Genomic DNA, 26,259 nt, shown 5'->3' with positions numbered 1-26,259 from the left:
TCCCACAGGAACCATGCAACTGGGAAGCAAACTTCTTACCACACAGCTACACCATGTGAGAACTTGAACTCAGAACATAAAGACGGACAAAATGCTGCCAAACATTTTACCTGGCGCACTAATGATTCTGTCAGCTCACCACCTTAGCATTATTGTATAATATTGTTTTCATATTTTGGCACAAAGTCACCAATTTTAGGGAATGGGGTTAAGTTGATTACATTAACCCCAGTACTCAACTGGTACTTATTTTATCAACCTCAAAAGGATTAAAGGCAAAGTCAACCGCAGCAAAATTTGAACTTAGAACATAAAGACAGACAAAATTCTGCTAAGTGTGCTAACGATTCTATCAACTCACAGCCTAAGTATCAAATACATAATATTACTATGAAGAATTTTCATTCCTTTACTTCTGACATAACCCACATTATCAATATAACTAGTATGATAGTGTTCTTGTTGACTGTTCATTCTACAACATCAACCCTTTGGAAATATGCTGTGCTTGAGAAGACTCGGCAAACCAAGTGACACCATAACCTCATGGCCTATGCCAGGGGTGTAACCAGCCCACTTATGCGTACCTTTCCTTCATTGGACACTAAACTCTGCTTGCAAAGACCTGTTGAAGCAAGTTAAATTGAAATCAAAATCAAATTTGATGACTGGCATCCGTGCTAGTGGAGCACTAAGAGTACCACCTGAGCGTGATCGTTGCCAGAGCAACAAACTGGCTTTCGTGCCAGTGACATGTAAAAAGCACCATTCAAGCGTTACCTGCGTCGTCTTACTGGCACTTGTGCTGGTGGCATGTGAAAAAAACATTCAAGCAAGGTCATTGCCAGTGCTGTTGGACTGACTCCTGCGCAGGTGGCACATAAAAGGCACCATTTGAGCGTGGCTGTTGTCAGTACCGCCTGACTATCCCTCGTGCCGGTGGCACGTAAAAGCACCTACTACACTCTCGGAGTGGCTGGTGTTAGGAAGGGCATCCAGCTGTAGAAACTCTGCCAGATCAGATTAGAGCCTGGTGCAGCCATCTAGTTTGCTAGACCTCAGTCAAATCATCCAACCCATGCTAGCATAGAAAGCGGACATTAAACGATGATAATGATGATGATGATATAAAGTATCTACCAAGAAAATAGAATTGGTATTTTCTCCAAGTCATGATGCCTCAATAAACTTGACATATCTCAGCGAAAAAACAGTTCCAGACATGACATTCCTCAACTACAAATACATCTGTATTTGGAACTACTTTCTGCAGTTGAGGGTTATGAAATTTTGAGTGGACATATCTGATTTCTGCAGTGAAGGGGTTAATGTAAAAGAAACTTTTCTACTCTAGGCACAAGGCCTGAAATTTTGGGAGAAGTAGGGGGGTCGATTAGATCAACCTCAGTATGCAACTGGTACTTAATTTATCGACCCCAAAAGGATGAAAGGCAAAGTCGACTTCAGTGGAATTTGAACTCAGAACGTAAAAACAGACGAAAAGCATTTTGCCTGGTGTGCTAACATTTCTGTCAGCTTGCTGCTTTGGTTAATGTAAAAGTATGACATGATATAGATGCGAGTAGTCTCCAGACCTTTGTTGAACATTTTACAGGTAATTACGTCAAAGGTAAATAAGAAAACATTTAAAAGCAAAAGATTTTTTATTTGTGGTAGTTAAGGACAAATGGTGGAAATTAGAGCCAATATTATAGAGAATTCTTTGACAAATCCCATGAAGAACAACAAAACAATATCTGCTATTATGTAAAAACAGAAGAATAAAAACAATTTGAAAACAAAAACAGAACATTTTATTTTTTGGAAAATATTCTTTAGACATTGAGGTGCTGGTGGTTGCTGTAATGATGGTGGTGTTGGCAGTGGTGTGTGACCCCTAAGTTAGCCTTCACTCAGCAGTCTTACGACAAGGTACATTGTGATAAAGTAATGAATGAAACAAACAATAATAAAGATTAATAACTAAAACCACACAAGCTCCACTCACACTCAGTTCCTCAACACCTCCACTCACACTTAGTTACACCACCCAACTCTACAACACTTCTCACTCACACTCAGTTATATCACCCAACTCTACAACACACCTCCACTCATACTCAGTTATCTATCAATTCTTCAATGCCTCCACTCACACTCAGTTACACCATCCAACTCTACAATATCCCTCACTCTCATTCACCACCAAACTCTAGAACATTTCAACTCACACTCAGTTACAACACCACTCCACTTAGACACAGTTACAATTCACACACAGCATACCTCCTCTCACATTGAATTACACCACCAAACTCCAAAACACCTCCACTCACACTCAGTTATACCATCCAACTCCTCAACACCTCCACTCATGCTCAATTACACCACCTAACTCCGCAACACCCACCCCCTCTCACACTCAACTCACCTCCCCACTCACCCAAGTATCTACTAACTTAGTTCTGCACCACAATCACCATCACCACCACCACCACCACCACCACCACAGGCAATAATATATTCATATGTGTGTGTTTGAGTGAAAGTGTGTGTGTGTGTAAGTATCACACATCATGTTGTTGTTGTTGTTCTGTCTGTAGCAGAGTTTGTAGGGACCTCCAGAGCGCTATGATATTGTTGGCACCAAACCCTGTGGCTCCCATTCTTTGGATGATTTCAAAGAAGAATGTGTTCACCTCAAAGATTGGTTTCGTAAACTTCTGCAGCAGATACCTGCAAAAACAAAAACAAAACAAATAAATAAATAAACAAACAAATAGGTGTTGGCATGGCTGTGTGGTAAAAAGTTTTGCTTCCCAGCCACATGGTTCTAGGTTCAGTCCCACTGCCTGACACCTTGGGCAAGTGTCACCTGCTATAGCTTCAGGCCAACCAAAGCCTTGTGAATGGATTTGATAAGCAGAAACTGAGAGAAGCCCCTTGTATATATGCATGTGCTTGTGTCTGTGTTTGTCCTCCACTCACTGCCTGGCGACTGGTGCGGGTGTGTTTATGCCCCCATAACTTAGTGGTTTGGCAAAAGGGATCGATAGAATGAGTAGTGGGGTTGATTCATTTGACTAGAATTCTTCAAGGTGGTGCCCCTGTATGGCCGCAATCTATTGACTGAAACAAGCAAAAGATAAAGCAAACAAACAAATATATATATATGTAAATAAAATTACATATGTAAATAAAATATATATATAAAAAATAAAATATATATATATAAAATATATAAAATCATCAACATCGTTTAACGTCCGTTTTCCATGCTGGCATGGGTTGGACGGTTCAACTGGGGTCTGGGAAGCCAGGAAGCTACACCAGGCTCCAGTCTGATCTGGCAGTGTTTCTACAGCTGGATGCCCTTCCTAATGCCAAATACTCCGTGAGTGTAGTGGGTTCTTTTTACATGCCACTGGCACGGGTATCTTAACTACAATTTCCAAAAAGAATAAAATATATATGTAAATAAAATTAACACTTTGCTTGTCTTGTGTATCACATGTGATATTCAGGACGTGTTTCTCTGATGTCCATGATTCACATATGATACACATTCCCAATTATTTTCACCCACCAGGGTAACTTGGGACTTAAAGCTTTATACTACACAAAACATATGAAAGAGGGCTTAACAAAAAGTCTGAAAACAAGCATGGACATTTGGGACAAACTTACGGAAATGCTTTGAACAGGCGCAGGAGTGGCTGTGTGGTAAGTAGCTTGCTTACTAACCACATGGTTCTGGGTTCATTCCCACTGCGTGGCACCTTGGGCAAGTGTCTTCTACTATAGCCTCGGGCCGACCAAATCCTTGAGCGGATTTGGTAGACAGAAACTAAAAGAAGCCCATCGTGTATATGTACATATATATATGTATATGTGTCTATATGTTTGTGTGTCTGTATTTGTCCCCCCAACATTGCATGACAACCGATGCTGGTGTGTTTACGTTCCCGTAACTTAGCAGTTCAGCAAAAGAAACCGATAGAATAAGTACTAGGCTTCCAAAGATTAAGTCCTGGGGTCAATTTGCTCGACTAAAGGCAGTGCTCCAGCATGGCAGCAGTCAAATGACTGAAACAAGTAAAAGAGTAAAAGAGGCAAAAAGATTAATTCTCTGTTTCTTATATTTCAGAAGAAATTTATCAAGTGTTCTTGTAATGTTTTCTCATTTTTGCCCTTGTGGCAAATAATAACTACTATTATTGATGTGGTTGTTTAACCCTTTGCCTGCCCTACATATCACACGGTGATAAGCGGAGAACACATTAAACCTACATAGTACCTATATAAATAGGACTAATTGAGCTGTTTCTCTGCAAATTGGAAAAATTATGAACAACAATAGATTTTCTAATCTTATTGGGATCTCATCAGAGGCATTTTATAAATAAATAATGAAATTATTGTATACAGTGCTCAGGTGCACCACAACTTGTCAGAAAGTGCATATAAAGTATATGCAGTAATGTAAAAATGTCTGGAAAGCGAACAATGTATGAGTCAGATACATGCCTGAAAATCAGGTGTAGTGTTGGCAAATCTCAGAAAGCATGGAAGTTTTGAAGGATGCAGTGCTCCGACAACTAACAACTGATGCCGGCAGTTTGTTCCACGCTTCAGCAACTCTCAGCGTGAAAAAATGTTTCCTGAAGTCATGGGAGCTGTGTTGTTTTCTGACTTTGTAACTATATCCACGGGTGTTAGATGGGTGGAGTTTGAAAAGGTGCTCAGAGTTATTGTTTGCACGATGGTTGATAATTTTATGGGTGTCTGCCAAGTCAGCTGCCCTGATCCATCCCAGAAAAACAAGCAGCCAATCTGTTTATATATTAAACAATTGCAGTTGCTAGGGAAACCTGGGATTACTAACTTGCATACCATTAGTGTTAGCACTCTTTTTTAAAACATCAGGGGCCTGTCAATTTATTTTCACTCACCAGAGTAACTTGGGACTTAGGAAGAGAAAGCTTTATTGAGAACATATGAAACAAGAGCTAGCTAAACATGGACTTTTCGGACAAAAGTATGAAAATACTTTGGACAGGCAAAGGGTCAAATTAGATAAAAATATTCCCCAAAATCTGAGGTTTTGATTTTGTTGTAACAGTTGAGCTCTCTCTGGCAAAACAAAAGTAAAACAGACAAAAATAACATATTCAAAAATCCCGTGAGGTTTCAACTAGGATTATACCAAAGCCCCCCCACAGATGGGGTGTAAGGAGGGTATTAACCATGCCAAGAAATCCAAAGACAGTTTTGGGAGGTTCACTGAATAGTAACAACAATAATAATAGATTCTGATTTAAGCACAAGGCCAACAATTTTAAGAGTAGGGGATTTGTTGATACCATCAACCCCAGCATTTGACTGGAACCTTAATTTATTGATTGTTAAGGGATGAAAGGTCAAGTTGACCTCAGCGGGATTTGAACACAAAATGCAGAGCTGAAATAAATACCACAAGGCATTATATCCGATTTTCTGATGATTCTGTCAATTCACCTTCCTATAAAATAATAACAATTCGAGCTGACAGAAACGTTAGCACACCAAGCGAAATTCTTAGTGGTATTTCGTCTGTCTTTACGTTCTGAGTTCAAATTCCACTGAGGTCGACTTTGCCTTTCATCCTTTCGGGGTCAATAAATTAAGTATCAGTTGCGTACTGGGGTCAATCTAATCAACTGGCCTTCTCCCCAAAGATTTCAGGCCTTGTGCCTAGAGCAGAAAATGATAATAAAAGTCGACCTTAGTGGAATTTGAACTCAGAGTGTAAAGCATATGGTGTGCTGAGAAGAAGAAGAAGAAAGAAGAATGCTTTCCAATTTTTGCCAGCAGTTTTTTTTATTGACCCCAAGAGGATTATATGTAAAGATGGTTTCAGCAGGATTTGTTAGGAGCTAGAACAAATGTTAAGCATTTTGTCTGATGTGCTAACAATTCTGCCAGCTTAGTTTTTCACTTAGGCACAAAGCAACAGAATGTTTTTAAAGGATAGGCTTAAAGCTGGTGATATTGGCCCCAGTATTTGACTGGTATCTATTTTATCAGCTTCAAAATTCAAGTTGCTACATAGTCACTAAACTTGCTAGAAATAGCAGCTAAATCATGCTCATATCATACTTACAACCTTACAAATTAAAGCCGTTATATTATGTATTTTGTTGTACACGCCTAAAAGTAGATGGGATGATCAAATCTGGAATATCTATTCCATCAAGGCTGATTTAGGATTAAAAAAGAAAAAAAAAACTAATAAATTTGAAAGAATGAAATACAAAGGGAACCTCAGCAGAATTTGAACTTGGAACATGAAGGGAGATAACTCTATATCTCCCAGCATCTATTTACTAATAGTTGAATAATCATAATTCTAAGGCGGCGTGCTGGCAGAATCGTTAGCACGCCGGACGAAATGCTTAGTGCTATTTCGTCTGCCGTTACGTTCTGAGTTCAAATTCCGCTGAGGTCGACTTTGCCTTTCATTCTTTCGGGGTCGATAAATTAAGTACCAGTTACGCACTGGGGTCGATATAATCGACTTAATCCGTTTGTCTGTCCTTGTATGTCCCCTCTGTGTTTAGCTCATTCTGGGTAGTAAAGAAATAGGTATTTCGTCTGTCTTTACGTTCTGAGTTCAATTTCCGCCGAGGTCGACTTTGCCTTTCATTCTTTCGAGGTCGATAAATTAAGTACCAGTTACGTACTGGCGTCGATCTAATCGACTGGCCCCCCTCCCCCAAAATTTCGGGCCTTGTGCCTAGAGTAGAAAAGAATAATCATAATTCTTTCTAATTTTGGCACAAGGCCAGCATTTTTGAGGGAAGGGGCAAGGATAAAAGGCAAGGTTGATCTTGGCAGGATTTGAAATCTGAGCGTAAAGAGCTGGAATAAATGTTGCTAAATATTTTGTCTATTGCTCTGAGAATTCTGCCAGTTCCTCACTCTAATAATAATAATAATAATAATAATAATTTCAAATTTTGGCCTAAGGCCAGTAAGTTTAGGAGAGGAATGAGTCAATTACATCGACCCCAATGTTTCACTGGTACTTATATTATTGACCCCCGAAAGGCTGAAAGACAAATTCAAACTCTGTGGAATTTGAACCCAGAATGTAAAGACTGATGAAGTGCTGGTAAGCATTTGACCGGGCATGCTAATGATTCTGCCAGTTTGCTGCCTTCATAATGGTCTCAGATTTAGGCACAAGTAATTTTAGGCCAGTAATTTTGGAGGAGGGGGTTAGTCAATTACATCGATCCCCAGTATTCAACTGGTACTTATTTTATCAATCCCAAAATGATGAAAGGCAGAGTCTACCAGTTCTGCTAGCTCGCCACCTTTATAATAACAATAATTCCTTTTATTTCCACAAGGGTAATAAACTCCATAAATTTATAGAAGCAGAGTATATATTTAAATACTTTTTTTATATCTTTGTAGAACTAGAATATATATTTACTTAACTGCCTCTGTACTCTTTTCTGTGCGGTACTCTATATCACTTCTATGTTCTGTTAGGTACTCTGTGTGCCTCTTCAACAACATCGTCATACCATCGGCAATATATGTGGCGGAAACATGGAAGACATAGGCAAAGATACTGCGAAGGCTCAATGTATTTCAACTACAATACTTCTGGCGGATACTGTGAATATCATACGAGGACCACATCACCAACGATGAGATACATCGCTGAACTGATACCCGTCTACTCCATGATGTTGTCACTGAGCACTGCTTGCAATTTGCAGGCCATGTCCTCCGATTACCATCTGGTCAAAGGAAACCTGCTCAACAAATTCCATCTGATGCACGCAAGCATGGAAATGTGAACATTAAAACAATGTCGATGAAGATGAAGAATTTAGTATAACAACTTGGTCCTTATTAAGCTGGTACTTATTTAATCGACCCTGAAAGGATGAAAGGCAAAGTTGACCTCAGCAGAATTTGAACTCAGAACATAGCAGCAGATGAAATACCTATTTCTTTATTACCCACAAGGGGCTAAACACAGAGGGGACAAACAAGGACAGACATAGGTATTAAGTCGATTACATCGACCCCAGTGTGTAACTGGTACTTAATTTATCGACCCCGAAAGGATGAAAGGCAAAGCCGACCTCAGCAGAATTTGAACTCAGAACATAGCAGCAGACAAAACACCGCTAAGCATTTCACCCGGCGTGCTAAAGATTCTGCAAGCTCACTGCCTTGAATGCCAGCTCGCCACCAAGGCAATAAAATAAAGTACCACTCGAGTACTGGGGTCACTGTAATCGTCTCACCCTTCCCCTCAAAATAGCAGACCTTGTGCCAAAATCAGAATCATTATTTCTTGAAGTGTCAGTGATTGCATATGAGGCTGCCTTATTAGTTGTGGTGCTGTTGTGTTGTTGTTTAACCCTAGTACAGCCCTGATAGAATAACCAGACCTATGACCAAAGACATCCCATTCATGACCTTCCCATATAACTCAACAGCCATACTTACTTTGCCTTTTTGTCACCGTGGTTTTTGTCATTACCATACTCAACATCAACCAAGATACCGAGGTCTTCCAGTCTTGAAACTGATTCCTTCATGTTTAAATCTTTCAACATTCCATTTATCTGGAAAAAATAAAATTTTGTTTGTTGGTACCAGTAGTATTGGGTATTGGTGGTGGTGTAGGTGGTGGTTGTAAGGGGAGAAATGGTGAGGGTTGTTGTATTATAGGTATGAGTAGTAGTAGTGTTAGTGGTAGTAGTCATTTTGGTGGGGAGGCAGTGGTGGTGGTGGTGATAATGATGAAGATAGGTGGTGGTAGTAGTGATGGTGGTGATGATAGCGATGGTGAAGGTAGTGGTAGTGGTGATTGTGATTGCAATAATGATGGTAATTATGATGATGAGGATAATGGTGGTGGTGGTAGTTGTGATTGTGATGATGGTTAGGATGAATACGGTGGTGGTGGTTGTGATTGTTAATGTGATGATTATGATGATGATGTTGTGACTGTGATGATGGTGGTGGTGGTGATGGTGGTAACTAAATTATAACCCACCTCTTTGTAATAAGTATGTGGAGGGTCCACAAACTGTAGACCCTGTTGTTTCAGACGGCTGACAGTGTCGACTATGTTCCCTGTATGAAGGGCAACATGCTGGATCCCTGGACCTTTGTGATCCTTCAGAAATGTGTCCACTTGGTTTGGTTCTGAAATGATAAACACGATAAGAAGTTTATCTACTGGAAATAGAAAAAAAAAAGCTATGTGTATATATGTACATACATATACCATTCGAACGTGGCCGATGCCAGCGCCGCCGATGCCAGCGCCGCCGATGCCAGCGCCGCCGATGCCAGCGCCGCCGATGCCAGCGCCGCCGATGCCAGCGCCGCCGATGCCAGCGCCGCCGATGCCAGCGCCGCCGATGCCAGCGCCGCCTTGGCTGGCTTCCGTGCCAGTGGCACGTTAAAAGCACCAACTGATCGTGGCTGATGCCAGACTCCCGTGGCACGTAAAAAGCACCCACTACACTCGCGGAGTGGTTGGCGTTAGGAAGGGCATCCAGCTGTAGAAACACTGCCAGATCAGACCGGAGCCTGGTGCAGCCCCTGGCTTCCCAGACCCCGGTCGAACCGTCCAACCCGTGCCAGCACAGAAAATGGACGTTAAGCGATGATGATATACATACACACACACACATATATATATATATAATTTAATATAAACAGCTAGGTGCAATGTAATACCACAAAGAAAAATTTTAATTATCACCAAATGTAATTAAGTGTACCAAAGCACCTACATTGCTAGAAATAAGAGTTAAAATACTCTTAAAGCTGTAAGTTGAGTGCAATATATACATGGTCAAACTGAACATTAAAAATAACAAAACAATAGTAAGACGCACATATGGAGAACATTCAGGAAAGATGCGAAAAAAAGAGTGGTTTTTACTTTACAAGCATAGCTCTTCATCAAATGGAGAAAGGAAAGGTCCGAAGAAGGAAAAAGTCCACAAAAAGCATATGTGTGGTTATATATATATATAATATATATATATATATATCATCATCATCATCATCATCGTTTAACGCCCGCTTTCCATGCTAGCATGGGTTGCACGATTTGACTGAGGGTTGGTGAACCAGATGGCTGCACCAGGCTTCAATCTTGATTTGGCAGAGTTTCCACAGCTGGATGCCCTTCCTAACGCCAACCACTCTGAGAGTGTAGTGGGTGCTTTTATGTGCCACCGACACGGGGCCAGTCAGGCAGTTCTGGCAACGACCTCACTGAAATCTTTTACACATATAAAATTAGTGTACATTTAAACACAAAAGAGGCGACCTTTAATAGGCAGCCTTACATGCTAGAAGTAGCAGTCAAAACAACCAAAACCACATTTAAGAGCAATTTCAAAGGGAATGAAAAATAAAAACTTTTACCTTGTGTTTTTTATAGCCATACCCAGATTTCAAACTCTGATTAGCAAATAAAATAATTTGCTAGGTGAAGATCTCATCAGTGGCTACACCAAAACATTATATACACGCTAATCCACTGGTAGTGAGTATATATATATATTTACTATTTTACTTGTTTCAGTCATTTGACTGCAGCCATGCTGGAGCACCGCCTTTAGTCAAGCAAATCGACCCCGGGACTTATTCTTTGTAAGCCCAGTACTTATTTTATCGGTCTCTTTTGCTGAACCGCTAAGTTACGGGGACGTAAACACACCAGCATCGGTTGTCAAGCAATGCTAGGGGGACAAACACACATACACACACACACACATATATATATATATATATATATATACATATATACGACAGGCTTCTTTCAGTTTCCGTCTACCAAATCCACTCACAAGGCATTGGTCGGCCCGGGGCTATAGCAGAAGACACTTGCCCAAGATGCCACGCAGTGGGACTGAACCCGGAACCATGTGGTTGGTTAACAAGCTACTTACCACACAGCCACTCCTGCGCCTATATATATATATGTAGCAAGACTCCTGTTTCTGCCTCTCTGTCACACTCTAATCTTCCATCATCTGACACAAGATCACCCCCTCCAATACTCCTTCCCCCTCTCAAAATTCATTGTCTTGCAAGTAACCTAGTGACTCTGCTGGTGCTGGTGCCACATGAAAAGCACTCAGTCCACTCTATGAGGTGGTTGGTGTTAGGAAGGGCATCCAGCTGTAAGAACCATGCTGAAACAGACACATGGTTTGGCTCCTCTCAAACCATCCAACCCATGCCAGCATGGAAGATGGACAATAAATGATGATGATGATAATATATATATATATATATATATATATTCATATAAAATTAGTGCGCATTTAAACACAAAAGAGGCGACCCTTAACAGGCAGCCTTACATGCTAGAAGTAGCATGTAAGGCTGTTGAAACACTCCTGTCACGACCTGGGACCTTGAAGACTGCTTTAATGCAAGAAAGCATACTAGTCCCTTAATATTTTATATTCAATATTTCATCTATTCAATAAGACAATCAATACTTCATTTCATTTTACACTATATATACTATTTATACTATATATTCTCCAACCCATGCTAGCATGGAAAACAGACGCTAAACGATGATGATGATGATGATGATTCTATATTCTACATTAATATATAAAGAATATAAATAAAACATAAAAACAGACGTAGTTGGAATTCCTTTGAATATATATATATATATATATATATATAGATATATATATATATATATAATATATATATATATATATATAGAGAGAGAGAGAGAGAGAGAGAGAGAGAGAGAGAGAGAGAGAGATAGATAGAACCAGGCAAGGAGCAAGAAATGAAGTAGGCAGGGAGGGGGGGAGTCAATATCCCTGACCTTTGTTGGTCACAGTTCCAGATTGTAACATTTGCTCTAACATAGACTGTAATCAGACGAAATGCTAGAAATAGCAGCCAAATCTCAAATCACATCCCATCATCTTAGTTAAGCACATGCTGGATAATATAGTCCAGGGCTCCTGGCACATAAGGAAAAGATGGGATGATCAAAGTTGGATTGTCACAGATCATAGGTCTGCTTGATCAGGGCTGACCCAGGGTTAAAAAATAACAACAACAACAACAAAAATAACAATATATTATTTTTACCTGAGTCTTTCAAGCTTTCAGCGATGACAAATAGCAATTTATTACATCCATCATCGTCATCATCATTGACACCCACATCACCATTGCTGTGATGGTGAAGTGTTGTGTTGGAGGAGACCCCTGTCTCAGCACACTTCCAGTACTCGAAGGCCTTCAAACGGAGGGCCATGTTTGGAAGGTTGATCACAAAGCCTTCTCCATCATCTTCTGCACTACAATGACAAATAAGACAACTTCTTACATGAAGGGCACAGACGGAAGGGGTGGGATATTTATAGGAGGAAGGAGGAGGTGATAGTGGCTGAGGGACTCAAAACCACACACACACACTCACCCACATTTAATGACTGGTACTTTTCCACCATAACAATATGAAACGCAAAGTGAACTTCAGCAAGATTTGAACTCAGAGCATAAAAAGTTGTAATATTATTATTATTATTATTATTATTATTATTATGATGATGATGATGATGATGATGATGATGATAATAATATAATAATAATAATAATAACAACAACAACAACAAGAGCATTCAGAAAGCGCAAACCTCTGCCAAGGCAACACCAACATCCTTTCAACGATTAGCCAGGGATGATTTTTAAAATGAGAATATCTGAAATAAACTCGACTGCTCTCACAAATGAAAATACTTAAAATGAACCCGACCACTCTCAAAATTTAAGTAAAAAACCCAGAAAAATAATCCAGAATCCTTGTTTGGTACTGGATCGATCCCAAAATCTAATCAGTTCATGCCAGTCATGAGGCCAAATATCCCTGAAAGTTTCGTCCAAATCTATCCAGCGGTTCTTCACGGACAAACAAACGTAACTGAAAACAATACCTCCACCTTTGCTAAGGCAGAGGTAATAATAATAATAATTCTTTCTAATATAGGCACAAGGCCTGAAATTTTTAGGAAAGGGGTAGTCATTACATCGACCCCAGTATTCAACTGGTATTTATTTTATTGACCCTGAAAGGATGAAAGGCAAAGCTGACCGCAGCAGAATTTGAACTGATAAACTGCTAAGCATTTTTCCTGGTGCACTAACAATTCTACTAACTCATCGCCTTAATAATAATAATAATAATAATCCTTTCTACTATAGGCACAAGGGCTGGAATTTGTGGGGAGCAGATAGTTGATTTCATTGACTCCAGTACTTGACTGGTATTTATATTATTGACTCCAAAAGGATGAAAGGCAAAGTTGACCGTGGCAGAATTTGAACACAGAACATAAAGACGGATGAAATGTTGCTAAGAGACCAAAAAATCAAAAGAGGGTTCAATAATTTTTAAAGAACTCTTTTGGATTTAAAAAATTTAAACAAGTAAAAAAAATTACAAATTATTTATTTGATGGCGGTAAATATATTTTTAATTTTTAACTCCAGGCTTTAGGCTTCCAGCAGTTCAAGGAACTCTCACAACGCTAGAGAGCCCCTGGACCATGGCCCACACATAAATCCAACCTTGTAAGGTACTTTGTCTGAAGCTGTAACCATTCTAGTAATCCACACTATATAATTATTGGTTGCAAATTTTGGCACAAGGCCAGGAATTTTAGGGGAGGGGTAAGTTGAATACATTGACCGCAGTTCTCACCTGGTTCTATTTTATTGCCCCATCCCCAAAAGGATGAAAGGTAAAGTCGACGAGCTGGCAGAAACGTTAGCGCGCCGGGCGAAATGCTTAGCGGTATTTCGTCTGTCGTTACATTCTGATTTCAAATTCCGCCGAGGTCGACTTTGCCTTTCATCCTTTCGGGGTCGATAAATAAAGTACCATTACGCACTGGGGACGATGTAATCAACTTAATACCTATGTCTGTCCTTGTTTGTCCCCTCTATGTTTAGCCCCTTGTGGGTAATAAAGAAATAGGTAAAGTCGACCTCAGTAGAATTTGAACCCAGAACATGAAAACAGACAAAATGCTATTAAGCACTTTGCCCAGTATGGTAATGATTCTGCCAGGTTGCCATTTTACACAATATAATTTATTGATATATATAAATATGGGCCGACCAAAGCCTTGGTAGACGGAAACTGAAAGAAGCCCGTCGTATATATGTATATATATGTATGTGTGTATATGTTTGTTTGTCTGTGTTTGTCCCCACCAACATCACTTGACTGGTGTGTTTACGTCCCCATAACTTAGTGGTTCGGCAAAAGAGACCGATAGAATAAGTCCTGGGGTCGATTTGCTCGACTAAAGGCGGTGCTCCAGCATAGCCACAGTCAAATGACTGAAACGAATAAAAGAGTAAAAGATAACGTGGAGATTTGAAGTGAAATGAAAACAATAACAACAAAGGATTGAAGAGGAAGACAACTTCTTTTCATAGATCACATTTTCAATGCTTTTGTTGCTATTTCAGGTCAGCCTCGATCCAGCAGACCTGTGTTCCGGCCATGACCATCCAGTCTTTTATTTATATATAGTACATTTACTTAACTTAGGCTTTGGCCATTATTGGTCCAGGCTGTATGTCCTGCTTAGGATTGACACGTTTCTTTCTCTCTCTCCATCTGTTTACTCTCCTCACTTCTTTTAGTAGAAGAAACATAGACTTGAAACATCAAAAACTTCTATTTTTCATGAGCATCAAACTAATACAGCTTGTTTGTTGTTATTTCACCTGTTGCTGTATTTTGTATATTTTTGGACCATATCGTTTAATATACCTTTCCTTAACAGCTGTGTGGTAAGTAGCTTGCTAACCAACCACATGGTTCCGGGTTCAGTCCCACTGCGTGGCACCTTGGGCAAGTGTCTTCTGCTATAGCCCCGGGCCAACCAATGCCTTGTGAGTGGATTTGGTAGACGGAAACTGAAAGAAGCCTGTCGTATATATGTATATATATATATATGTGTGTGTGTGTGTTTGTGTGTCTGTGTTTGTCCCCCTAGCATTGCTTGACAAGCGATGCTGGCGTGTTTACGTCCCCGTCACTTAGCGGTTCGGCAAAAGAGACCGATAGAATAAGTACTGGGCTTACAAAGAATAAGTCCCGGGGTCGATTTGCTCAACTAAAGGTGGTGCTCCAGCATGGCCGCAGTCAAATGACTGAAACAAGTAAAAGAATAAAAGAATATATATAATGTAGAAAGCTAGTGAGCATCTCGTACAGATGTGTAACAAAAGAAAACCATCCAGCAGCAGTGGTGGAATTGCTAAACCTAAATTTCTGCAACTTTCATCCTCATCAGTAGCAAATATTCACAAACAACTGCATGCTTAGACAAATTTAGCCTTTACTCATCATCATCATCGTTTAACGTCCGCTTTCCATGCTAGCATGGGTTGGACGATTTGACTGTGGACTGGCGAACCAGATGGCTACACCAGGCTCCAATCTTGATCTGGCAGAGTTTCTACAGCTGGATGCCCTTCCTAATGCCAACCACTCCGAGAGTGTGGTGGGTGCTTTTACATGCCACTGGCACGAGGGCCAGTCAAATTTTACATGCCACTGGCACGAGGGCCACGGAAAAATTTTTTTTTTTTATGTGTCACCTGCACACAGGCACAAGTGCCAGTAAGGTGACACTGGTAACGATCATGCTTGAATGGTGCCTTTTACATGCCACAGACATGAATGCCAGTTAGCCGCTCTGGCAATGACCATGCTCGGATGGTGCTCTTAGTGCTCCACTAGCACGGATGCCAGTCATCGAATTTGATTTCGATTCCGATTTCACTTGCCTCAACAGGTCTTCGCAAGCAGTGTCCAATGAAGGGAAGGTACGCATAACAAAAACTGATTAACAAATCACTGGGGTTGTAAATAACTGGCAGGTTTGTTAAAAATTCGTTATTAGGAACCAAAGCACTGTTAGTTCAAAATAGCATTCTGTATATCTTTCTTAAAGTGTATATAATGCAGAAAGCTATAAATCTGTGGTTTTCATCTTGAGAAGGCACCTCGTATAGATGTACATAGTGTTAAACCGCATGCTTAGACAAATTTTGCCTTTACTGATTTAAGAATGTCAGGTGTCATTTGAGTGACATTTGACTGTTGTATGTTCTTGTTGGCATTGGTTAACCCAGGTTAGAGTTGATCCAGTAGGCCTATGATAGAATATGTTCTAACGATTCTGTCCTTTTTTTATTGAGAAATAATTAAGGCGGCGAGCTTTACAGAATCGTTAACACGTCGGGCAAAATGCTTAGCGGCATTTCCTCCGTCTGCACATTCCGAGTAATTTCTACTCTTCTCCTCTGGAAGCCATCTGCTCACGATACCAGAGGGCGCACACTCTCCTACCCTGATCTAATCTCCAGGGATACAGGCATCCAGCAACAGGACCTCCGTAATGCTATGATGGACCGTGAAGTCTGGCGTAACATAGTAAGTTCCATTGTCTCGACCACGGTCGAACAATGATGATGATTCCGAGTTCAAATTTCACCGACGTCGACTTTGCCTTACATCCTTTCGGAGGTCGATAAAATAAATACCAGTTAAACAATGGGGTCGATGTAATCAACTCATCCCCTCCACCAAAACTGCTGCCCTTGCAGCAAAATTTGAAACCATTATTGAGAAATAATTAGCGACAAACGACACCACACAACGTGACCGTTCATTCAGTTTTGTTCTTGGAGAGTAACTAGACCAACAGAGTTATCCCCCCTTAAGGTACAGCCAACAAAGAATGGTGCGATTCCTCAACTGAACACATGGAACAGCCGTCAATGTCATTTGCCAGGTATGATAATTCTTTTAATTTCTTCCCCAACAAAAACCCTACTCAAAACCTTAAAGTTTCCTACCCACCGACAAATTCTGTCAATAGTATTGTATGGTTAAATGTTTACTTTTTTTCTTTTCTTTTTTGTTTCGTTTTCGACCGTGACTAACGTTTCTTACTATACTCTGGGATTCTACATTCCAATTATTGTTTAGCCCCTAAGTCAATTATTTCACATTATCGAGGGCTGTAGTGAGATGGTAGGGTGTGATTTGAGGAAAATTTGGTTAGATTTTTTAGCAAACATCAGTGGTGACGTTTGTAAGTTACTTAAAAATAAGCAGACCTTTGTATTACTTCCCTGGCCAAGTTTTGAAGTTTAGCAGCAAGATCATCCACTATCTTTTCTAACAATAAACTTCATTTATGGACGTTTAGCACCCATGACTTTTGGAAACATTGTATCACAACCAGAATTGCTGATGTATGGATGGAATAAACTTCTCACGCCAGTTGTTAATTGTCAGGACACCTGAAACTTGCGAAAGTTACACGCTTCCTGAAGTTCACCAACACTGCTCTTGATTAGCCTATGCACCTTTCTTCTTTACGACTCTCTTAATATTCACTTTTTTTTCTTGTGTTTTATTTTGTGTACTGTGTATGTGGTTCTAGCTTTCACGGTTGCTTTCTGTTCCCTCTTTTAACCGTTTTCGATAAGTTGTATGCACGCGAGCACTGTATATATTAAGTTCATTTATTAAGCATACCTAAACATTTGCACGCCACCCGACTTCATTTCCTCATAACTTCCAGAAAAATGGATATTTTTTAAATGAAATTTTCTATAAACACGCTTCAAATGGTGTAGATTCCGATAATATCGGAATTTATTGTCAGGACACCTGAAACTTTCGAAAGTTACACGCTTCCTGAAATTCACCAACAGCCTCTGGCCGACCAAAGCTTTGTGAGTGGATTTGGTAGCCAGAAACTGAAAGAAGCCCGTCGTATATATATATTATATACGACGGGCTTCTTTATATGTGTGTGTGTGTCTGTATTTGTTCCCACAATATCACTTGACAACCGATGCTGGTGGGTTTACGTCCCCGTAACTTAGCGGTTCGACAAAAGTGACCAATAGAATAAGTACTGGGCTTACAAAGAATAAGTCCTGGGGTCGATTTGCTCGACTAAAAGCGGTGCTCCAGCATGGCCGCAGTCAAATGACTGAAACAAGTAAAAGAAAACAAAAAAATTGTCTGGAAGTTATGAGGCAGCAAATTCGGCGGGGCACACGTGGAGGTATTAGCCATTATTATTTAGTTTATTTTGTGTATCGGCTGATGATTGTGCTGGTTCATGATGTGAATGTGCACCTCTGTGCAAAGGAGATATACCTAACAGCAGGTGTATTGACAGCACGTATAGTATGTATATTATCAGTTTTGTCTGTGCACGTATTTGTGTGTATGAATGCGTGCTGTATGTGTCTGTTTATATGGAGGGACGTGCCTTTCTTATGAGTCAAGCAACAGTATAGCAACTCAGTTATCTAGGAAGACAAGGCTAGATGTAGTGCAGTACTTACAGTAACAGATAACTATTACTGGGGTCGATATGACCAGCTACATACTCCGTCATAAACCTGTGATCTTGTACCTACATTAATGCTCAGACCATACCGAGCTCGATAAAAGCTGACAGAATCATTAGAGCATCGGATAAAAATGCTGTGCAGTATTCTTAACTCTTTACATTCTGAGTTCAGATCTTGCCCAGGTCAACTTTGCCTTTCATCCTTTCAGAGGCAATGAAATAAAGTAACTGCCAAGTACTTGGGGCGATATAATTGATTAATAATTACCCCTCATCTCAAAATTCCTCACCTGCCTAAATTGAAACAAATTGTTTAAAAGGCGGATGAGCTGGCAGAATCATTTGCTCGCTGGACAAAATGCTTTGCGGCATTTCGTCCGTCTTTACGTTCTGAGCTTAAATTCCGCCGAGGGCGACTTTGCCTTTCATCTTTTCGATGTCGGCGAAATAAGTACCAGTTGGGTACTGGTTTCAATGTAATCGACTGACCCCCTCCACCAAAATGCCAGGCCTTGCACCTAGAGTAGGAAGAATTATTATTATTTAGGACAGTGGGGTAGTAGGTGTCGATAAAGAATCGTACAAAACGACTTATGTGTTATGTCTATGTTCTGCGTTCAAATCCCACTGGCTGAGTTAAAAATGATTTTAAAAGCAAAATAAGTTGAAGCGGTTGATTCCCCCATCTTCAAAATGTTTAGCAACGGGTCTTTGGAGCTACGTGACTTCAATTGGTATTTATTTTATCGACTCTGAAAGTTTAAAAGGCATAGTCGACCTCAGCGGCATTTGAACTCTGAACTTAAAAAGCCAGAAGAAATGTCACTCACACGAGCGTAGCGGGTGGTGGTGGTGGTGGGGACACTTTTCATTCTGTTGTAGGCTAAAAGCCAGAATAGATTATATTGAAATAATACTTTATGCGATAATTTCCAATATTATAAAAAATTACTGTCCTCTCGAATTAGGTTTTTAATAATAATAATAATAATAATAACAATAATTGTGTACAGTGCTCAGGTGCACTACAACTCATCTAAAGTGTATATATAATCAGGTGTAGTTTCGACGGATTTCAGAAAGCATGAGGGCCTTAAAAGATGCAGTGTCATGGCAGTCAACAACTGATGCAGGCAGTTTATTCCATGCTTCAGCAACTCTGAGCGTGAAAAAATGTTTCCGAAAGTCATGGGAGCTGTGTTGTTTTCTGACTTTGTAGGCATGTCCACGTGTGTTAGACACATGGAGATCAAAAAGGTGTTCAGTGTTGTTTTGAGCAGAACTTTTTCCAATAGTGAACTTCTGTTGCTTTGTTTTCTGTCATATTGTTCTTTTTGAACGGACTGAGCTATTCTAATATACTAAAAATAACCATTCTGGTGATGTCTCTTTCAAATTTCTTTAGCTTTAAGTAACTAAGTGAAAACTCCGACTTTCTCTTTCATTTACAAATGTACATTACGCATGCACATACATAATAAACATTAACACATACATTTAATGGGTTCAACCATTATCTCCCTTGTTACAAACTTATACATTTTTAGTAATTATATTTTTAAATTACAAAAGAAGAATGATGATAATAATAATAATAAACATAATGATTCTCCTATTTTGCTACCACGGTGACGAGCATTTGGGCAAGTATTTTAGGTAGGGGGAGGGTAATCTGAAATCGATTTCAAATTATCCCCGGGGGTAACGTGAAAGCGATTTCAAGTTACGGGAGGTGGGGGTGTTAATCTGAAATCGCTATACTGGCAAAGAGGAAGGAGCTATGCAGGTACTCAGACGAAAGGGCTCTGTATTCATGGTCTTGGTAGACCTAAGAACAGTGAGATCAATGTTGTTGATGCTCTGCAAGTTGGGGTGGGATGGCTGTAGGAAGAACATAGACATTTTGAGGTATGAGTGGAATTAGGAGTCAATGATTATCACCGACCCCCAAACGGTGGACTTTCCATGAGGGGCTAGGGGTAGGGAAGCGTGACAACGTTCTAGGAGAAACTCTGAGAGTCGATGAGTAGAGGTAACAGGAGGCTAACTAGATCCCAAGTATTGCTTAATCTCTGGATGGCCCTGAATAAGTTGGGCTAAGACTCCAAATGCGTTTTAGTTATTACCCCGGATTTCGAAAGAAAAATCGGAAATTATCGACTGCACCAAAATCCGTAATTTCTTCAGATCTATACATTGTAAGTAGCGTATATTACGAATCTGCAAATTTCTTTTTAGAAGTAGGCGAGATGCGCAACCCCACCTTTTCGTAAATTTTCAGTTTTGATTTTCCATAGCAATTTTATTTTTCTCCAGATTTGAGTTTTAAACACCCCGGATTAAGTTTTCCTTCGAAATAATGCATTACATTAAATCCAAAAATTCTTCGAAAAATACAAGTCAGAGTAGAAAATTTACCGAAAAGAAAGGAAAAGGGTGGGTTGTCAAAATACTCCCACGCTTGGGTCTGTGGTGGAAGACACTTCCCCAAAGTGCCGCGCAGTGGGACTGAACCCAAGATCATTTGGTTGAGAAGGGAGCTTCTGACCACACAGCCACATCTGCGCTTACACACACACATACAATACAGCAATCGGGCTATCTAAGTTATTGTTCTTGTCCGTAGTTTCCAAATGAATTCTCCTTAAATAATAATTTAAAACGATAGATTTATATTTAATGATGTCAATAGGATCAATAAAAAAAAACTGTAGTAACGAAAACTATTGATTCCAACCACGACCGTCCAATTTTAAACCACTTTATTTAACATAATTACAGAAGTGTGCTCGTAATTTCCTTTACAATGGATGTTTTTTTAACGAATTTTTGAGGGTGTAGATTTACGAATTATCTTCATAAAAATGGCATAGCTACACAATTGTGGGTGGAATTTTGCTTTACGCATACCATATAACCCTTTATAATTTTTTTTTATTTTTTGGAATTTTCTGAAAATTTTTGCGGATTCATACGATTATGCAAAAATCAAAAAAAAAAAAAAAATTATTTAACGCCTATTTAGCTGTTATTTTTAGTACATCTCACGACTACCTCCATACTCTCCTCGTCTGTTACTGACATATTGGTTTTTCCAATATCTTTCTCCTCATAAACACATTTAATGGTATGTTGCTGAGATTTAAACCAAAAATTCGGACTCTCTTTACTCCCTCTTTTACTTGTTTCAGTCATTTGACTGCGGCCATGCTGGAGCACCGCCTTTAGTCGAGCAAATCGACCCCGGGACTTATTCTTTGTAAGCCCAGTACTTATTTATTCTATCGGGCTCTTTTGCCGAACCGCTAAGTGACGGGGACGTAAACACACCAGCATCGGTTGTCAAGCAATGCTAGGGGGACAAACACACACACACATACATACACATATATACGACAGGCTTCTTTCAGTTTCTGTCTACCAAATCCACTCACAAGACACTTGCCCAAGATGCCACGCAGTGGGACTGAACCCAGAACCATGTGGTTGGTTAGCAAGCTACTTACCACACAGCCACTCCTGCGCCTATACTGTACGTGATTTAAAAACAAAAATTCGAAAAATTAACCCCCCAAATTTTTTTTTCATAGTCGTGTGAATTCCCGTGCGTAGAATACAAATTCGCAAAAGTTTTCTGAAAATTCCAAAAAATTTTCTAAAAAGTAATGTGGGTGTTAGGGCGTGTTAATCCCGACCGATTGTGATCCCCACCCGACTTTGTTTCCTTACAACTTTCAGAAAAATGGATATTTTTTTTAATGAAACCTACATAGGCGTAGGAGTGGCTGTGTGGTTAGTAGCTTGCTTACCAACCACATCGTTCCGGGTTCAGTCCCACTGCGTGGCATCTTGGGCAAGTGTCTTCTACTATAGCCTCGGACCGACCAAAGCCTTGTGAGTGGATTTGGTAGACGGAAACTGAAAGAAGCCCGTCGTATATATGTATATATATGTGTGTATTTGTGTGTCTGTGTTTGTCCCCCGAACATCGCTTGACAACCGATGCTGGTGTGTTTACGTCCCCGTAACTTAGCGGTTCAGCAAAAGTGACCGATAGAATAAGCACTAGGCTTAGAAAAAATAAGTCCCGGGGTCGATTTGCTCGACTAAAGGCGATGCTCCAACATGGTCACAGTCACATGATTGAAACGAGTAAAAGAGTATGCTTCAGATTGTGTAAATTCCGTTTATATCGGAATTCGTTGTGAAAAAAATTTTCAGAGGATGGGAGAGGAGTCTCGGAAAATTTACCCCCAAGACAGCTGTTTCCTCATAACTTGTATAGAAATGGGTATTTTTTCAACGAAGTTTTCTAAAAATATTTTTCAGATTGTGCAGATTACAATTATACCGGAATTTAATATAGAAATAAAGAAAAAAAAAATTGGTGACCACACTCACATACCTATCTTTAGAAACTTTCATTAAATATAGGCGAAGTCACGATTTTTTTTCGTCCAACATAATCGTGATATACACCATATAGAAGGTATCTCTGGAAGCATTCATTACAAAATATGTATTCTAAAGATGTTATGGGTAAACAAAATAGTGGTGATAGGGAATACATTTCTGTAGTGATTTGAGAGATTTAGCTGGTATTTCTAGCAGTCAGTAGTGACATGTAGAGACTATGAAAAATATCGAAAGGCGATCGTTATATAATAGAGAAAATGAAACAAGTTGACAGAGATCGTCATTTACCGGTAACTCGACAGTGAAACGAAAGAGGAAGAATACGAAAAAACTCCTCAATTAAAGAATGATTACTGAAAACTGTCTTATGAAGAGCACCCTTTCTGTATGACAACCCTCATCTGAAGGTTATGTCATGTGTGGGTCATACATCCACCCCTTCAGATATTCCGTCGAGCTAGTAAATAATGGTAATACAACTCGTTACAGTCGCTCTCTCGCTCGTTCAACCTGTTAGAAATGGCAGCCAAAGTTGCCTCAAACGAATCTGTATTGTTTTAAAATTAGGATATTGTAGTCTTCGACAGACTACATAAACTTAGATAGGATCATCGCGTGTCTGTTAAAACAACAACAACTATTACTAGCATGCAGCGTTAATGTAGAGCTAAGGGCGGTTTCGCTGTTAGAAATCACAACCAAATCACCCTTAAATTACACTACACTGACTGGTACGGTACTACTTAAGAAGAGCGGCCCCGGTGCGCGCACTCGCGCATCTAGTCATGACTAGTCGATCCTTTGTGTTTTTATTTACTTTGTTTTAAAAAAATTATTTATTTTGTGTTTTATTTACTTTGCTAGGTAGTTTGTTGTTGTACGATCGACTAGTCACTGGCTTGCTAGTACACGAGTGCGCGCACCGGGACCACTCTTCTTAAGTAGTACCCACTGACTTTCACACGTCGCCCCCGACCATCTCCACCACCGCCACCTCCTTCATCATCGTCACAACCACATCACCGTCATCACTTCAGTTACTATCATTATCACCAACTCCACCATATCCTCCATCACCATCGTCCCCATCGTCACAACCATACCACCAGCATCACCATCTCCCCCTCCTCATCATCATCATCACAACTACCGCCACAACCACCAATTATATAAGTCTTCTACTTACCTATTCACATAAAATCGTTTCATGCCGAACGCATTTTCATACCAAGCGATGATGTCCTGTGAAGTATCCACCTCAACGGCGAACGTGACGTGGTCAACATGTGTAATGCGATTCCTCGGTGGTGTCGGCGGTCGAATCTCGTATCCATCGTCCGTTTTTACATCCTGTCGCCGGATCGACGTGAAACCGGGTAAGAAAAACCCGCTGTAGTGCTGTCGTTCGACTAACGTGTGCACGACGTTGCCGAGGCACGATCTCACCATGGCTACTTTCACTTCTCCGTCGGCATCGGACATAACCGTCACCGGTTTCTCCATCTTGGCACCACATCTCTCCAACCTTTCCACCTGTCGCTGGATGTCCTTCACGGTCAGACACACGTTGAACACGCTGTTTCTAACCGGCCTTCCACCTTCATCCACGTCCTGGTCCCATAGAACTAAATAAGGGTCATTTGCTATCGCCTTGCCTCGTTGCTGGTCCGAGTGAGCGCAATTTTGTTGTTCTTGTTCCGGTGGTGAGCTGCGTATTTCGGTGACCAGCAACTGCACCCAATCGTTGGCTCTCACTAGCCATTGTCGACTGTGAACCGTCTCCCTGTAACCAGCTCGATATAGCCCCAACTTCTTACAGAGTTCCAACACGAATTCCTCGCCGTTCTCACGTACTCCTATTTCTATGTGGTGGATGGAGTGTTGTAGCATTATTGACTAACTCACTGACTACCTCAGGCTCTCTCTCTCATTCCCTTTGTCTGTCTCTCTCCCTATCAACCTCTCTATCCTTTCTTATCCTCTTCTCTCTCTCAAATGCACTCTCATTTATACGCGCGCATACACACTCACACACCCTCACATGTTCGCGCGCACAGACACACACACACGCTCTCTCTCTTTCACTCTATTTCCTTCTGTTCTGTGTATCGTCCTGTTGGTCTAACTGGTTACTTAGCGTACTAGCTGACTATATCATGCATACCTATTGTGGGCTAGGTTCTTTATTCATCTCCCTATTCTATAACTAATAAATACCTACAATAGACTCAGTAGCGGGGGAGACTGAATTCATTAGCTTTAATGAATAAAAATAACCACCAAATCCCCTTTACTTTCTTTTTTTTTTTTTTTGCTTTTACAACTTCACTGCAAATTATCAAAAAATATTTAAGTTTTGCCACAAGTCCACAGCGACTTCCACAGTTCACTATACACGGCTTGTATTCAACTCTAGTTTCTATTTTATTTATTAGGTTGTTAAAGATGATTAACACTATTATATCGTATCTGTTTATGTATGCTGTCAGTAGTTCATTTATCCGAAGAAGAAGCACGGGTCGGTCAGAGTGATCATCGGTTTCGCAGCTATAAAGCGCTTGGGTTGTATAGATGACTCGTCAGACTCAAATGACCGGAATATATGTTTGTTTGTATTTGTGTTTCTCCGCCACCACCGCTTAACAACCGGTGCTGGTGTGTTTACGTCTCCGTAATCTAGCGTTTCGGCAAAGAGGGGTTTTTAAGTCCCAGGCTTTCAAAAAAGTAAAAATAAAAAAAAAGTCGTGGGATCGATTCGTTCGACTAAAATTTCTTCAGAGCGGTGCCCCAGCATGGTCGCAGTCTGATGAAGTGAAACGAGCAAAAGATAGAAAGATAGTATTTTCGTAAAAATCAATATTGTCACAAACGGCCTATCCTGCTATAAAGGTAAAAAACGAAAGACAGCTCCCCGCCTTATTTCTCCATGAAAGTGGTGGTGGGCTGCGTCGGTAAAAAAACAATACAAGAGCGATCAAAGAGAAAGAGAAAGAGAGAGGGGGGAAGGAGGAGTGTATGGGTTCGACTGGTATATTTATTTAATTAAATAGTATTACAAGTATTTCTAACATGATATCGTTAAACCACCGAAATAACCTTCGTAGGTTATGCAACCGAACTTCTTTCCTTCAGGGTCCTTCTAACCCACGTGATTATTTGACCGGGCTGACATTCACGAGATGCGTAAGGAGTACAATAGAGAGAGAGAGAGAGTGAGGAGGGGGGGAAGGAGTTTAAGTTAGTGCAGGGACATGTCGGTACGAAGGATTGCAAACGGATGTGAAGGAGTGTACCTTATACTTACTTGTGTGTCTGTGGTTGCGTGTGTGCATGTGTGAGTGGTTACATGAAAAAGCTGTCGATT

At 40.3% G+C, this 26,259-nt stretch overlaps 1 protein-coding gene across 8 annotated transcripts; it reads right to left on the bottom strand.

The window, feature by feature from the left end:
• Nucleotides 1-1,791: 1,791 nt before the first annotated feature.
• On the bottom strand, nt 1,792-24,918 carry LOC115219786 (4-hydroxyphenylpyruvate dioxygenase-like protein). 8 transcript variants are annotated; one of them, XR_005002257.1, is made up of 7 exons: nt 24,082-24,918; nt 12,166-12,377; nt 9,068-9,219; nt 8,515-8,633; nt 2,327-2,736; nt 2,242-2,286; nt 1,792-2,128 (listed from the first exon to the last, which is right to left on the bottom strand). XR_005002257.1 is itself a non-coding variant. In XM_029790041.2 (5 exons), exons 1-5 carry the CDS (start codon nt 24,783-24,785, stop codon nt 2,568-2,570), a joined length of 1,356 nt encoding a protein of 451 aa, XP_029645901.1. In that variant the 5' UTR covers nt 24,786-24,918; the 3' UTR covers nt 1,792-2,567. The 8 variants fall into 8 exon arrangements, 1 of the variants encoding a protein (XP_029645901.1); XR_005002252.1 differs by having other exon boundaries at nt 2,242-2,736; XR_005002255.1 differs by having other exon boundaries at nt 2,269-2,736.
• Between the last annotated feature and the right edge of the window lie 1,341 nt (nt 24,919-26,259).

This window comes from Octopus sinensis, linkage group LG15 (assembly GCF_006345805.1).
Source record: "Octopus sinensis linkage group LG15, ASM634580v1, whole genome shotgun sequence".
NCBI lineage: Eukaryota > Metazoa > Mollusca > Cephalopoda > Octopoda > Octopodidae > Octopus > Octopus sinensis.
This window is presented reverse-complemented; position numbering and strand designations above follow the sequence as displayed.